Source organism: Quercus lobata, chromosome 9 (genome assembly GCF_001633185.2).
Source record: "Quercus lobata isolate SW786 chromosome 9, ValleyOak3.0 Primary Assembly, whole genome shotgun sequence".
In the NCBI taxonomy this organism is placed as follows: Eukaryota; Viridiplantae; Streptophyta; class Magnoliopsida; order Fagales; family Fagaceae; genus Quercus; species Quercus lobata.
Genome location: NC_044912.1, coordinates 6,672,385 through 6,686,657, shown reverse-complemented (window position 1 = coordinate 6,686,657; position 14,273 = coordinate 6,672,385). Strand labels below are relative to the sequence as shown.

Here is a 14,273-nt window from a genome sequence, read left to right as displayed (position 1 = left end):
AAAGAAAAAAGTTGCTTCTAAGTCCAACCTTTCGAAGCAAGCCACGGAAAAGAACCACTCCAATTTCCAAAACAATATTATGAAAACAGAAAAGCAAGAATAATAGGTTTTGAAAGTCGAGACAAAACATCCTAAGTACATAAAAATGTCTAGCATAACTAACAAATTCTGAATATGCATTAGCCAAACTTTAGGTTTAGGACACCTTAAACTTATGTAAGAAGATTTATCAAATATTCTGAAACATATTGTGTGTTTCAAATGTAAAACTACCATCACTGCAAGCAACCCATCTTTGAAGCTTGAATATGCACTTAGAATAATATAGCAACATTAATAATAGTACATTGAAATTCAGCAACCATTAAAGCTTTTCTGGCAGAAATTCCTATATTTAACTTGGATAATTGAATTAATTAACCAGAATCAATTTATTTTAACCCAACATTCTTGTCAAAACACATAGAAGCATCTTAAAAAACAACCACATTCCAGCAAACAAATTTTAACCATCCCAAACATTAAAGATGATAACACTGACGAAAATCATCGGTTGACTTAAAGAGTACATAACATTACACGTTTACAGAAAGTAGACAATTATTAGTACAGCTGAACATAATACACACTGCATACGGATTTAACAACAATGAAGCCTTGCTTCCAATTTCGTAGTTGCCAAATCCTCATACTAATTCCAAACTGAGGACGCATTACCAGTGCTCATCAACATTTATAAACAGAAGTGACGGTACAGTAATCTACCATAGTTGTTTGTCTCTGTAATGGAGTCTGTCCGGAGGTTGTTAAAATCTTGATCATGATCTTGAATCACATAATTCTACTATTCTAAAACGTCAATGACTTAAACCGCAATTAGAGTCTTCTAAGAATAGAGGATTTTAAAAAATCCCAACCCAGATTGTGGGGGTAGAGTAACAATCCAGGTTCCAATGACTGTAAGTCTGAAAGCCATAGGCCTTCGAATGTAAAAGACGATAGGTCTGTGGTTTGAAAAAGAGTAGAAGACTATTAACTCTGTTTGACTTTGGAAAGGCTATAAGTCCAAGTCTGTTTGAGTTGAAAAAGAGTGAATCTCTTCAAAAAGAGACTTTGGAGAATGTTTGCGAATGTAACTGGGAAGAGGAAGAGCTCCCATTTTCAGCAAAATCCCCAGAATTTTGGTGGAACGTACCGATACATACTAGACTTCAGAGAATATTAATAAATTTTTGAGTTTTATCTTTGTCTTCAAATAATATTCAAACTTTGTTTTGAACCTTTTAAGAAACAGTATTCTTTTGACAAAGAGTTTTAAAAATTCTTTTTTTCTTTCTGAGGAAAAACTTTTTTTTCTTGTAAGTTCTTTCCTAGAAAGATTAATAATTCTTCTGATTTTAGCCTAATTATTTATCTATCTAAATCATTGACGTTTTTTTAGTCGTAGAATTTTATGATCTTCAATCCTATGATCAGATCCGAAGACCCTCACAAAGATGATGAAACCTTTGGCTTGATGATCTCTTCAAGCCTCACAAAACCTTGATACTCTTGCTCGGACTGTTGTACATAAAAACAATGCAACGTTAGTTTTCGAAAGACACAAATAAACCACTTTGAACAAGTTAAGATGTACCCACAAAGGAGTATAACAAGTCATGAGGTGCAAATTAACACAAATTAAAACATCCTGGAAAAACTTGCAACAATAAAACATCTTGAGAGTTTTGACGTACCTGTGCATTGGCACCAGACCCACCGCATGACCCATTGTCCATAAAAGAGGCCATGTTTTTCAGGGTCTCATCATCAACAGCAAGATTATTTTGACTCAAAGATGCGTTACGAAAGTACTCATCTGGTTCATTCGTGCCATATTGGTTATACACCCCCAAATGACAATCATTGGCAGAAGGGTGATAGGTGAAAGAAGAATATAACTCTCCTTGCACTTGTGAGTGAAATGGGGATAACATGTTGCCGAGTAGTGGCTCTGGAGAGACGGAGAACATATTCGAGCGTGCCTCCACCTGCAAATCAACCTGATGTTAGAAACATAAATAAATAAGATAGGTACTAAACCAGTTAACTACCCTTTCTCACCTTATCAGATGTGACTACTTCCACTTGATTTCTATCAACAAAAGTGTTGTAACCATCGTTCTTGTACTCAATGGGTGTTTTAGCGTTTGATGTTATTCCATCATAATTTTTCGCAGGAGAAAATCGAGAACTAGTGAGATAATTCTCAGCTTCAAAGCCTAATTCTCGAGGCACTGAAGCTGGTGCTACCATAGACTCTGCTTCTTTAAGAGGAGCTTCGGCTATGGTACGAGGAGAAACAACAGGTGTAACGGGGGTTGAATTTGATGGAGAGAAAAAAGAGTTGCACTCTGATTGCCCTGGTGGACTGAAATAGCCTGTTTCAAAGGCTTCCCAGAAATCCAGATCCAGGTCAACCTGATGGAAGAAAAATGAATAACCAAGTATATGATTAGTTATCTGCACTTCTAATTCCCCAAATAATAATAACAATGACAAGTCTTGAGGTGAAAATTAACACGACTTAAAATATTCTGGAAAAATTTGCAAGATCAAATAATAAACAACATCTTGAGAGTTTTCACTTACCTGTCCATTGGCATCTGACCCACCGCATGACCCATTGTTTTTCAGGGTCTCATTGTCAACAGCAAGATTATTTTGACTGCAAGATGTGTTATGAAAGCACTCATCTTGATTATTAAGAGGATTAATAAAAGTTGAATCCTCAGAGATATTGGGAGTCAAAACGTCAGGAGCGATGGGGGATAAACTTGATGGAGTGTCTCCAAGAGACTGGACATTGGACATATTCAAAAATTCCGCCACGTTAGAATAATCCTGATGGAAGAAACATAAGTGCACAATATAAGTACTTGATTAATTTATAATACTACTCAATTCCAAAAATAAAAACATAGAAAGTGTCTTATGACGAACTAAGTTCCTATCACCTCAGTATATGTCAGTTCTGCAGCTTGATTTTTTGCAATATCTGCATTATGATAGTTGTTGTTACTCTGAACAGGTAATGTAACATCAGACATCATTTCATCAGAAATTTCAGAATAACAAGATTGAATACTTGTTTGAAGAGTTTCAACTTGCACTTCTGATGCTGGAGATAAAGGAGCCAGTGCTGGCTTGGACTTCGCAGATCCACCTTTTTTACTCTTTTCTTCATTATTGAATAAGCGGCAGACGACAAAGGGTTTCTGCATAAAGTAAAGCGCCCAAGTGAATTGGGTGAACGTAACATCATTGCCTGATATATACAACAAATTGAGTTTCCACAAAAATGCAAATAACAGTATGCAAATATGTGTCAGAAACGTTATAACTAACAATAATGAAATAGAGGAGGTTGTCCTACAAAGACATTTGTTATACAATAGGTGTCAGTTGAAGGAAGCGCCTTCAGTAAAGCAAAAGCAAACTAACGATAAAGGAATTTACATAAATTTTGTTTTGAGTCCAGTGAGGGGAATCCCACAGTGATTAAAAAAAAATTGTGATTTGGGGCAAATAGAAGCTCATTCACAAAACATACAAACAAACAAAGGCCTAGTTCCAAAATTTGGGAGTTCTTACCAATAATGAATATAGAGTAGTAATTAGGGGTGACAATTCGTGTTCGCATGTCAGGTTCGCGTTATGTCGACTCATGAGTATTCGACTATATGTGTCAACCCTAACCTGACATGTTTATTAAACGGGTTAAGATTCCTCAACTCTAACACAACCCATTTATTAAATAGGCCACTCGAGTTCACCTATTTATCCGATTTTATCAAAATAAAAAGAAAAAAAATTAGTATTAACCATTAATCAAATTAATATGAATTATGAAAAACCAAACAAATAAATATTTTTAATATAAAATTCAGAACTAATGAGTAATTGCATTACAAATAATTATTCAAAACTAAAACATATCTCAATATCACAAATAATCAATCATAATATGTCAAAGAAAATAAACCACAACAACTAATAAGTTTATATACCTAGAGTTTGAAGGGTATATTGATAAAATATTATTTAATTAAACGTGTCAGACAGGTCAAGCAAGTTCTATATGATGGGTACAAACCCAACCTGTTTATCAAATAGGTCAATCGTGCCAACCTAAATATGACACGAACCCATTAAGCCTCAACCCATAACCTATTAATTCCGTGTTATGTCATGTCAAGTTCGCGGGTCGTGTCCAATTTTGCTACCCCTAGTAGTAATGTACCCAACCAAAATCTACTATTAATTATATGAATTATAACCACAAACACTAACATAAACATAAAAAACCCAAATCCTTAATACATCAAAGTGTTCTAGCCATTAATTCATTTGGCAAAGCATTGTGTTATGATTCTCACACAAAACACAAAAGCTACACTAACACTATTTATAACACACAACAAAGTGGAGTTTAGATGCACTTTGCTAATTGCTTTAAAAATATTTTTAAAAAAGAAAAAGAAGAGAAAAAGCTTTCTTTTTTTGGTGTGAAATTGACCAAAATAAGCTCAAAAAACTGACTTTCAGGGTTGAGGGGAAATGGCCCTTAGATTTAATCCCATTATTAGAGGTTTCGCAAGTTATAATAGTAATTGTGTATTCTGAAGTTATAGAGAATCATAAAAGCCAACAGCCTACCTTCTTAAAGTAAGGATAACTTGCTTAATTCACCAATTAAACATATCAAGAGATCATTAATTCCACAAGAATGTTAACTCTCACTTAAAATTAACAAATTTAACAGCTTCCACAACCCTTTTTAATTGAATCAACCCACTTTAAAGTAACCTCCAATGATTTTGAAGGCAAAACGATCTTAAATCAACACAAAAAATGAAAGACAAAATAAACATAAGAAAATTTCTCTTGAGCAATCAAGAAAAAACTTTCAGGTCAATATCACATCAATTAAATAAATTGAAAAGCAAAAGCCAACCTGACCAGGGTGTGTTCCATCAAACTCTTCCTGGGTTATGCGGTATTCATGCATCACCCACTTGGTCCCTTCTCCGTTAGGAGTACGCCCTCTATGGTAGACTAGAGTCTTTTTCATTCCAATCAAACTCCCTCTGAACCAGATTTCCCTATCTTTACCAGTTGCTTTCCAGAACCCTTCCATGGTTGTCCTGTTCTTCCGATTCCCATTCTGATGCTTCGGGCTCTGTGCGTTGAAGAAGAACCACTCTTTGTCCTTTGAATCTATCCCACTTATATCTACATTCCAGGAAGCCAGACTCAACACAAAATTTTGACACTCAAAATGAGAAACTCACATAAGCATTTATAAATATTATTATTTGCTTGACAATGAGATAATCATAAGGGCATACTAAACAAATGTACTACTTTCAAAATTTATGTTGCGAGACCAAAAAGTCACAAAACAATGAAAGACAAATAAAAGTTCTTACAAAGAGTTATTCATAATTTTGTCATCAAAGTTAACAAAAAGGAAAAATAAAACAGTTACCAAAATAATAGTACTACCAAACTCAACATAGCAAGTAAATTTACTGAAAAACTAACAATGAAGTTACCAATGCAAGGTTTAAAATAAATTTAAAAAAAAAAAATCAAATGTTCATATTGAGTAAGTTCTAAATCATACTTTGTACTCAAACGAAAAAAAAAAAAAATCAATTTTCTTGTCACAATTATGAAAAAGAAAAACTACCAACCAAAATTCAATCTTTTTTTTTTTTTTTCTGGGTAAGTAAATCTGTAAGTGCATTAAAGAAGGAAAAAACAACCATACAAGAGCAGAGGAACACAGCCCAAGAAGGCATCAGTCTTTATACAAAGACTAAACATAAGAAAACGCTAACTACATGAACCGAACCAGACTACACCAAGATCAGAAAACAATAAACAATACAATAATTTCATTTTCACTCTCAATTTCACAACTTGTTGACTTGTGCTAGTGTGAGTAATAGAACAAAAGTGACAGGTCCATGTAGATATGAGTAAGCAGAAAATGTCCAAAACTCACGCACACACCAACCTATTGTGAAATTGGGTATGTCCTAGAATTATTCAAAAACAAAATACACACACGGTTAGGACTCCAATATAGATTCAGTTGGCTGCCATACCATATGATACACTTAACCAGGAAAAAAAAATTCTATAACATGCAACAAATCTATAACAGAATTCCAACGTTAACAATTAACAAACTAATACAAGGAAAAAAAAAAAAAAAAAAGATTACGCTGTAAATCCCAAGTATAAAATATCCAAGAAATAGAGGTGGGTGTGTGATAATATAAATAAGAAGATTACGCTGTAAATCCCAAGGCTCATGATCATAAAATTCAATTTCGGGAACGTGGTTAATTTCTTTATCATTCCCAGTGATCTTCGACTTCAGGAAGAGTTCGATGATCTCCTGCTCTGTCGGAGAAAATCTATAACCAGATGGCAATTTCAAACTCAACTTTTTCATAACTATATAAGAAAGAAAACGAAAACTGAGAAAATTTAATGCTGTTGGTGTGGGTCTTCTATTTTTCGAGGTAGGAAGGAACTCCTTGGTCTTCTTGTCTTTATAGTCCTTGTTCACTTATCAGTGAAGTTATTCCCACCAAACTTCAATAGCAAGTCTATACAGTAACCAAGTTCTTTTTCTTTCTTTTTTTTTTAAGTTATTTTTAAATTTTTTTATAGAAAGTATACAGTAACCAATTTAAAATATAATTTTGGACTTGATTTGTGAATGTGATTCTAGATTCTTCATCTATCAATTATTTTATAATAAAAAGAAGAATATATCCTCTAATCACTATACAAAGTATAATTAGTCAGTTGGCAGTGGTAAACTTTTTTTTTTTGGGGTAAAAAAAAGATATATAATCTAGGAAGTATGAACATGAGTAAAGGTACGATACGGTGGTATGAGCAATTTCTAAAAAATTATAACATGAAACAGCCAGTATGACACGAGTACAGGACCCTCAATGAAGTGTACGCACTTTCTAATATATAATAAATTAGCTATTAATAAGTCTGTTACATGATCGGATAACAAAGTAGTTCTTATATTAGCAAGTGCATATCAGTACACTTGGTAGCTTCTCGGAAGGCATGTCTAATTTGCTTGTTGGGTATGACATGGAACAGGTTACTGCAATCAGTCAAAAAAGGTTCTATTAGAGCATTTGTAGAAGAATTAAGCAACCTTTCATCCATTGTCCGTTAATAATCTTTAAGGAGCCCTCCTCCACCTGCAATCTCAGGTTTTCTATACACGTCTTTGAAGGACTTTTTTGCCCATTATTCTATTTTCACAAACTTATTCATTATCATGAATTACCTGAATTAATTTTGAAATGTTGAAAGAAAGCTTGAATTAATTCACATTTATTATGAATTACCTTTTATTCAAAAAAGAAAAAGAAAAAAGTTGCTTCTAAGTCCAACCTTTCGAAGCAAGCCACGGAAAAGATCCACTCCAATTTCCAAAACAATATTATGAAAACAGAAAAGCAAGAATAATAGGTTTTGAAAGTCAAAAGAGAACATCCTAAGTACATAAAGCATGACTAACAAATTCTGAATATGCATTAGCCAAACTTTAGGACACCTTAAACTTACGTAAGAAGATTTATCAAATATTCTGAAACAATAGTGTGTTTCAAACGTAAAACTACGTCATTGCAAGCAACCCATCTTTGAAGCTTGAATATGCACTTAGAATAATAGCTACATTAATAATAGAACATTGAAATTCAGCAACCATTAAAGCTTTACTTGCAAAAATTCCTGTATTTAACTTAGGTAATTGAATTAATTAACTCGAGTCAATCTATTTTAACCCAACATTCTTGTCAAAACACACACAAATATCTTTAAAAACAACCACATTCCAGCAAACAAATTTTAACCATCCCAAACATTAAAGATGATAACACTAAAATCATCGGTTGACTTAAAAGAGTACATAACATTACACGTTTATAGAAAGTAGACAATTATCAGTACAGCTGAACATAATTCACACTGCATACGGATTTAACAACAATGAAGCTCTGCTTCCAATTTCGTAGTTGCCAAATCCTCATACTAATTCCAAACGATAGCTTAATTCATTACATACATATAGAATTCGTTCACATCACCAGCAACTGAGGAAGCATTATCAGTGCTCATCAAGATTATGCACAGAAGTGACGGTACAGTAATCTACCATAGTTGTTTGTCTCTGTAATGGAGTCTGTCCGGAGGTTGTTGAAAGCTTGATCATGATCTTGAATCTCATAATTCTACTATTCTAAAACATCAATGACTTAAACCGCAATTAGAGTCTTCTAAGAATAGAGGATTTTAAAAAATCCCAACCTAGATTGTGGGGGGAGAGTAACAATCCAGGTTCCAATGACTGTAAGTTAGGAAGCCATAGGCCTTCGAATGTAAAAGACGATAGGTTTGTGGTTTGAAAAAGAGTAGAAAACTATTAACTCTGTTTGACATGGAAAAGGCTATAAGTCCATTGGCACCTGTGCATTGGCACCTGACCCACCGCATGACCCATTGTCCATAAAAGAGGCCATGTTTTTCAGGGTCTCATCACCAACAGCAAGATTATTTTGACTCAAAGATGCGTTGGGAAAGTACTCATCTGGCTCATTCGTGCCATATTGGTTATACACCCCCCAATGACGATCATTGGCGGAAGGGTGATAGGTGCAAGAAGAATATAACTCTGCTTGCACTTGAGAGTGAAATGGGGAATACACGTTGCTAACTAGTGGCTCTGGTGAGATGGAGAATATATTCGAGCATGCCTCCACCTGCAAATCAACCTGATGTTAGAAACATAAATGAATAAGATAGGTACTAAACCAGTTAACTACCCTGGCAGATAAATTTCTTTTATGCTTGAATTTAAATCCTTTCTCACCTCATCAGATATGACTACTTCCACTTGATTTCTATCAACATAAGTGTTGTAACCATCGTTCTTGTACTCAATGGGTGTTTTAGCGTTTGATGTTATTCCATCATAATTTTTCTCAGGAGAAAGTAAAAAACTATTGAGATAATTCTCAGCTTCAAAGCCTAATTCTCGAGGCACTGAAGCTGGTGCTACCATAGACTCTGCTTCTTTAAGAGGAGCTTTGGCTATGGTACGAGGAGAAACAACAGGTGTAACGGGGGTTGAATTTGATGGAGAGAAAAAAGAGTTGCACTCTGATTGCCCTGGTGGACTGATATAGCCTGTTTCAAAGGCTTCCCAGAAATCCAGATCCAGGTCAACCTGATGGAAGAAAAATGAATAACCAAGTATATGATTAGTTATCTGCACTTCTGATTCCCCAAATAATAATAACAATGACAAGTCTTGAGGTGAAAATTAACACGACTTAAAATATTCTGGAAAAATTTGCAAGATCAAATTATAAACAACATCTTGAGAATTTTCACTTACCTGTCCATTGGCAACTGACCCACCGCATGACCCATTGATTTTCAGGGTCTCATTGTCAACAGCAAGATTATTTTGACTGCAAGATGTGTTATGAAAGCACTCCTCTGGATTATTAAGAGGATTGGTAGGAGTTGAATCCTCAGAGATATTGGGAGTCAAAAATTCTGCCACATTAAAATAATCCTGATGGAAGAAACAAAAGTGCACAAGATAAGTACTTGATTAATTTACAATGCTTCTCAATTCCAAAAATAATAAACAACATCTTGAGAGTTTTCACTTACCTGTCCATTGGCATCTGACCCACCGCATGACCCATTGTTTTTCAGGGTCTCATTGTCATTTTGACTGCAAGATGTGTTATGAAAGCACTCATCTGGATTATTAAGAGGATTGATAGGAGTCGAATCCTCAGAGATATTGGGAGTCAAAAATTCTGCCACATTAAAATAATCCTGATGGAAGAAACAAAAGTGCACAAGATAAGTACTTGATTAATTTATAATACTTCTCAATTCCAAAAATAATAAACAACATCTTGAGAGTTTTCACTTACCTGTCCATTGGCAACTGACCCACCGCATGACCCATTGTTTTTCAGGGTCTCATTGTCAACAGCAAGATTATTTTGACTGCAAGATGTGTTATGAAAGCACTCATCTGGATTATTAAGAGGATTGATAGGAGTTGAATCCTCAGAGATATTGGGAGTCAAAAATTCTGCCACATTAAAATAATCCTGATGGAAGAAACAAAAGTGCACAAGATAAGTACTTGATTAATTTATAATACTTCTCAATTCCAAAAATAAAAAAAATAGAAAGTGTCTTATGACGAACAAAGTTCCTATCACCTCAGTATATGTCAGTTCTGCAGCTTGATATTTTGCAATATCTGCATTGTGATAGTTGTTGTTGTTGTTACTCTGAACAGGTAATGTAACATCAGACATCATTTCATCATAAATTTCAGAATAACAAGATTGAAGACTTGTTTGAAGAGTTTCAACTTGCACTTCTGATGCTGGAGATAAAGGAGCCAGTGCTGGCTTGGACTTCGCAGATCCACCTTTTTTACTCTTTTCTTCATTATTGAATAAGCGGCAGACGACAAAGGGTTTCTGCATAAAGTAAAGCACCCAAGTGAATTGGGTGAACGTAACATCATTGCCTGATATATGCAACAAATTGAGTTTCTACAAAAATGCAAATAACGGTATGCAAATATGTGTCAGAAACGTTATAACTAACAATAATGAAATAGAGGAGGTTGTCCTACAAAGACATTTGTTATATAATAGGTGTCAGTTTAAGGAAGCGCCTTCAGTAAAGCAAAAGCAAACTAACGATAGAATTTCCATAAATTTTGTTTTGAGTCCCACAGTGATTAAAAAAAAATTGTGATTTGGGGCTAATAGAAGCTCATTCACAAAACATACAAACTAGTTCCAAAATTTGGGAGTTCTTACCAATAATGAATATAGAGTAGTAATTAGGGGTGGCAATTCGTGTTCGCGTGTCAGGTTTGCGTCGTGTTGACTCATGAGCATTCAATTATATGTGTCAACCCTAACCCGACATGTTTATTAAATGGGTCAAGATTCATCAACCCTAACACAACCCATTTATTAAACAAGTAAGTTGAGTTGACCTATTTATCAGATTTTATCAAAATGAAAAGAAAAAAAAAATAGTATTAACCATTAACCAAATTAATATGAATTATGAAAAACCAAACAAATAAATATTTCTAATATAAAATTCAGAACTAACGAGTAATTACATCACAAATAATTATTCAAAATTAAAGCATATCTCAATATCACAAATAATCAATCATAATATGTCAAAGAAAATAAACCACAACAACTAATAAGTTTATATACCTAAAGTTTGAAGGGTATATTGGTAAAATATCATTTAATTAAACGGGTTAGATAGGTCAAGCAGGTTCTATATGATGGATACTAACCCAACCCGTTTATCAAATGGGTCAATCATGTCAACCCGATTATGACACGAACCCATTAAGCCTCAACCTATAACCTATTAATTCTGTGTCATGTTGTGTCAAGTTCGCAGGTCGTGTCCAATTTTGCCACCCCAGTAGTAATGTACCCAACCAAAATCTACTATTAATTACATGAATTATAACCACAAACACTAACATAAACATAAAAACCCAAATCCTTAATACATCAAGGTGTTCTAGCCATTAATTCACTTGGCAAAGCATTGTGTTATGATTCTCACACACAACACAAAAGCTAGACTAACACTAATTATAACACACAACAAAGTGGAGTTTAGATGCACTTTGCTAATTGCTTTAAAAATATTTTTAAAAAAGAAAAAGAAGAGGAAAAGCTTTCTTTTTTTGGTGTGAAACTGACCAAAATGAGCTCAAAAAACTGACTTTCAGGATTGAGGGGAAATGGCCCTAAGATTTAATCCCATTAGTAGAGGTTTGGCAAGTTATAATAGTAATTGTGTATTCTGAAGTTATAGAGAATCATAAAAGCCAACAGCCTACCTTTTTAAAGTAAGGATAACTCACTTAATTCACCAATTAAACATATCAAGAGATCATTAATTCAGCAAGAATGTTAACTCTCACTTAAAATTAACAAATTTAACAGCTTCCACAACCCTTTTTAATTGAATCAACCCACTTTAAAGTAACCTCCAATGATTTTGAAGGCAAAACGATCTTAAATCAACACAAAAAATGAAAGGCAAAATAAACATAAGAAAATTTCTCTTGAGCAATCAAGAAAAAACTTTCAGGTCAATATCACATCAATTAAATAAACTGAAAAGCAAAAGCCAACCTGACCGGGGTGTGTTCCATCAAACTCTTCCTGGGTTATGCGGTATTCATGCATCACCCACTTGGTCCCTTCTCCGTTAGGAGTACGCCCTCTATGGTAGACTAGAGTCTTTTTCATTCCAATCAAACTCCCTCTGGACCTGATTTCCCTATCTTTATCAGTTGCTTTCCAGAACCCTTCCATGGTTGTCCTGTTCTTCCGATTCCCATTCTGATGCTTCGGGCTCTGTGCGTTGAAGAAGAACCACTCTTTGTCCTTTGAATCTATCCCACTTATATCTATATTCCAGGAAGCCAGACTCAACACAAAATTTTGACACTCAAAATGAGAAGCTCACATAAGCATTTATAAAATATTATTATTTGCTCAACAATGAGATAATCGTAAGGGCATACTAAACAAATGTACCACTTTCAAAATTTATGTTGCGAGACCAAAAAGTCACAAAACAATGAAAGACAAATAAAAGTTCTTACAAAGAGTTATTCATAATTTTGTCATCAAAGTTAACAAAAAGGAAAAATAAAACAGTTACCAAAATAATAGTACTACCAAACTCAACATAGCAAGTAAATTTACTGAAAAACTAACAATGAAGTTACCAATGCAAGGTTTAAAATAAATTTAAAAAAAAAAAATCAAATGTTCATATTGAGTAAGTTCTAAATCATACTTTGTACTCAAACGAAAAAAAAAAAAAATCAATTTTCTTGTCACAATTATGAAAAAGAAAAACTACCAACCAAAATTCAATCTTTTTTTTTTTTTTTCTGGGTAAGTAAATCTGTAAGTGCATTAAAGAAGGAAAAAACAACCATACAAGAGCAGAGGAACACAGCCCAAGAAGGCATCAGTCTTTATACAAAGACTAAACATAAGAAAACGCTAACTACATGAACCGAACCAGACTACACCAAGATCAGAAAACAATAAACAATACAATAATTTCATTTTCACTCTCAATTTCACAACTTGTTGACTTGTATTAGTGCGAGTAATAGAACAAAAGTGACAGGTCCATGTTGATATGAGTAAGCAGAAAATGTCTAAAACTCACGGACACGCCAACCTATTGTGAAATTGGGTATGTCCTAGAATTATTCAAAAACAAAATACACACACGGTTAGGACTCCAATATAGATTCAGTTGGCTGCCATACCATATAATACACTTAACCAGGAAAAAAAAATTCTATAACATGCAACAATCTATAACAGAATTCCAACGTTAACAATTAACAAACTAATACAAGGAAAAAAAAAAAGACAACATTTTTCTACGTTTGACAACAAAGTATAAAATATCCAAGAAATAGAGGTGGGTGTGTGATAATATAAATAAGAAGATTACGCTGTAAATCCCAAGGCTCATGATCATAAAATTCAATTTCGGGAACGTGGTTAATCTCTTTCTCATTCCCAGTGATCTTCGACTTCAGGAAGAGTTCGATGATCTCCTGCTCTGTCGGAGAAAATCTATAACCAGATGGCAATTTCAAACTCAACTTTTTCATAACTATATAAGAAAGAAAACGAAAACTGAGAAAATTTAATGCTGTTGGTGTTGGTCTTCTTTTTTTCGTGGTAGGAAGGAACTCCTTGGTCTTCTTGTCTTTATAGTCCTCGTCACTTATCAATGAAGTTATTCCCACCAAACTTCAATAGCAAGTCTATACCAAGTTCTTTTTCTTTCTTTCTTTCTTTCTTTCTTTCTATTATTATTATTTTTTTTATAGAAAGTATACAGTAACCAATTTAAAATATAATTTTGGACTTGATTTGTGAATGTGATTCTAGATTCTTCATCTATCAATTATTTTATAATAATAAGAATATATCCTCTAATCACTATACAAAGTATAATTAGTCAGTTGGCGGTGGTAAACCTTTTTTTTTATTTTTTTAAAGACATTTATTATGAATTACCTTTTATTATGAAAAAGAAAAAGAAAA

The 14,273-nt window shown here is 33.7% G+C and overlaps 3 protein-coding genes across 4 annotated transcripts; all 3 read right to left on the bottom strand.

The window, feature by feature from the left end:
- Positions 1–490: 490 nt before the first annotated feature.
- LOC115960800 (NAC domain-containing protein 60-like) lies at positions 491–6,552 on the bottom strand. 2 transcript variants are annotated; one of them, XM_031079791.1, is made up of 8 exons: positions 6,346–6,552; positions 4,997–5,274; positions 3,128–3,257; positions 2,997–3,037; positions 2,632–2,883; positions 2,104–2,460; positions 1,737–2,030; positions 491–1,560 (listed from the first exon to the last, which is right to left on the bottom strand). In XM_031079791.1, exons 1-8 carry the CDS (start codon positions 6,506–6,508, stop codon positions 1,489–1,491), a joined length of 1,587 nt encoding a protein of 528 aa, XP_030935651.1. In that variant the 5' UTR covers positions 6,509–6,552; the 3' UTR covers positions 491–1,488. The 2 variants fall into 2 exon arrangements, with proteins under 2 accessions (XP_030935651.1, XP_030935650.1); XM_031079790.1 differs by having other exon boundaries at positions 2,997–3,257.
- A 1,527-nt stretch (positions 6,553–8,079) lies between these two features.
- On the bottom strand, positions 8,080–10,697 carry LOC115962110 (GATA zinc finger domain-containing protein 15-like). The gene is made up of 6 exons (XM_031080983.1): positions 10,344–10,697; positions 10,047–10,229; positions 9,775–9,945; positions 9,491–9,673; positions 8,963–9,319; positions 8,080–8,852 (listed from the first exon to the last, which is right to left on the bottom strand). The coding sequence occupies exons 1-6, from the start codon at positions 10,614–10,616 to the stop codon at positions 8,541–8,543; spliced, it is 1,479 nt and encodes a 492-aa protein (XP_030936843.1). The 5' UTR covers positions 10,617–10,697; the 3' UTR covers positions 8,080–8,540.
- Positions 10,698–12,001: 1,304 nt separating this feature from the next.
- On the bottom strand, positions 12,002–13,888 carry LOC115962108 (protein NTM1-like 9). The gene is made up of 2 exons (XM_031080982.1): positions 13,672–13,888; positions 12,002–12,598 (listed from the first exon to the last, which is right to left on the bottom strand). Exons 1-2 carry the CDS (start codon positions 13,832–13,834, stop codon positions 12,273–12,275), a joined length of 489 nt encoding a protein of 162 aa, XP_030936842.1. The 5' UTR covers positions 13,835–13,888; the 3' UTR covers positions 12,002–12,272.
- Between the last annotated feature and the right edge of the window lie 385 nt (positions 13,889–14,273).

Coding starts and splice junctions, on each gene's coding strand:
- LOC115960800 (XM_031079790.1), bottom strand. CDS start 6,508: ATGAAAAAGTTGAGTTTGAAATTGCCATCTGGTTATAGATTTTCTCCG. Junction 2,461..2,631: donor GGTCAGATGCCAATGGACAG/GTAAGTGAAAAC, acceptor TTCTTCCATCAG/GTTGACCTGGATCTGGATTT. Junction 1,561..1,736: donor GGTCTGGTGCCAATGCACAG/GTACGTCAAAAC, acceptor TATGTACAACAG/TCCGAGCAAGAGTATCAAGG.
- LOC115962110 (XM_031080983.1), bottom strand. CDS start 10,616: ATGCAGAAACCCTTTGTCGTCTGCCGCTTATTCAATAATGAAGAAAAG. Junction 9,946..10,046: donor GGTCAGTTGCCAATGGACAG/GTAAGTGAAAAC, acceptor TTCTTCCATCAG/GATTATTTTAATGTGGCAGA. Junction 8,853..8,962: donor AAGTAGTCATATCTGATGAG/GTGAGAAAGGAT, acceptor GTTGATTTGCAG/GTGGAGGCATGCTCGAATAT.
- LOC115962108 (XM_031080982.1), bottom strand. CDS start 13,834: ATGAAAAAGTTGAGTTTGAAATTGCCATCTGGTTATAGATTTTCTCCG. Junction 12,599..13,671: donor TGAGCCTTGGGATTTACAGC/GTAATCTTCTTA, acceptor CCTGGAATATAG/ATATAAGTGGGATAGATTCA.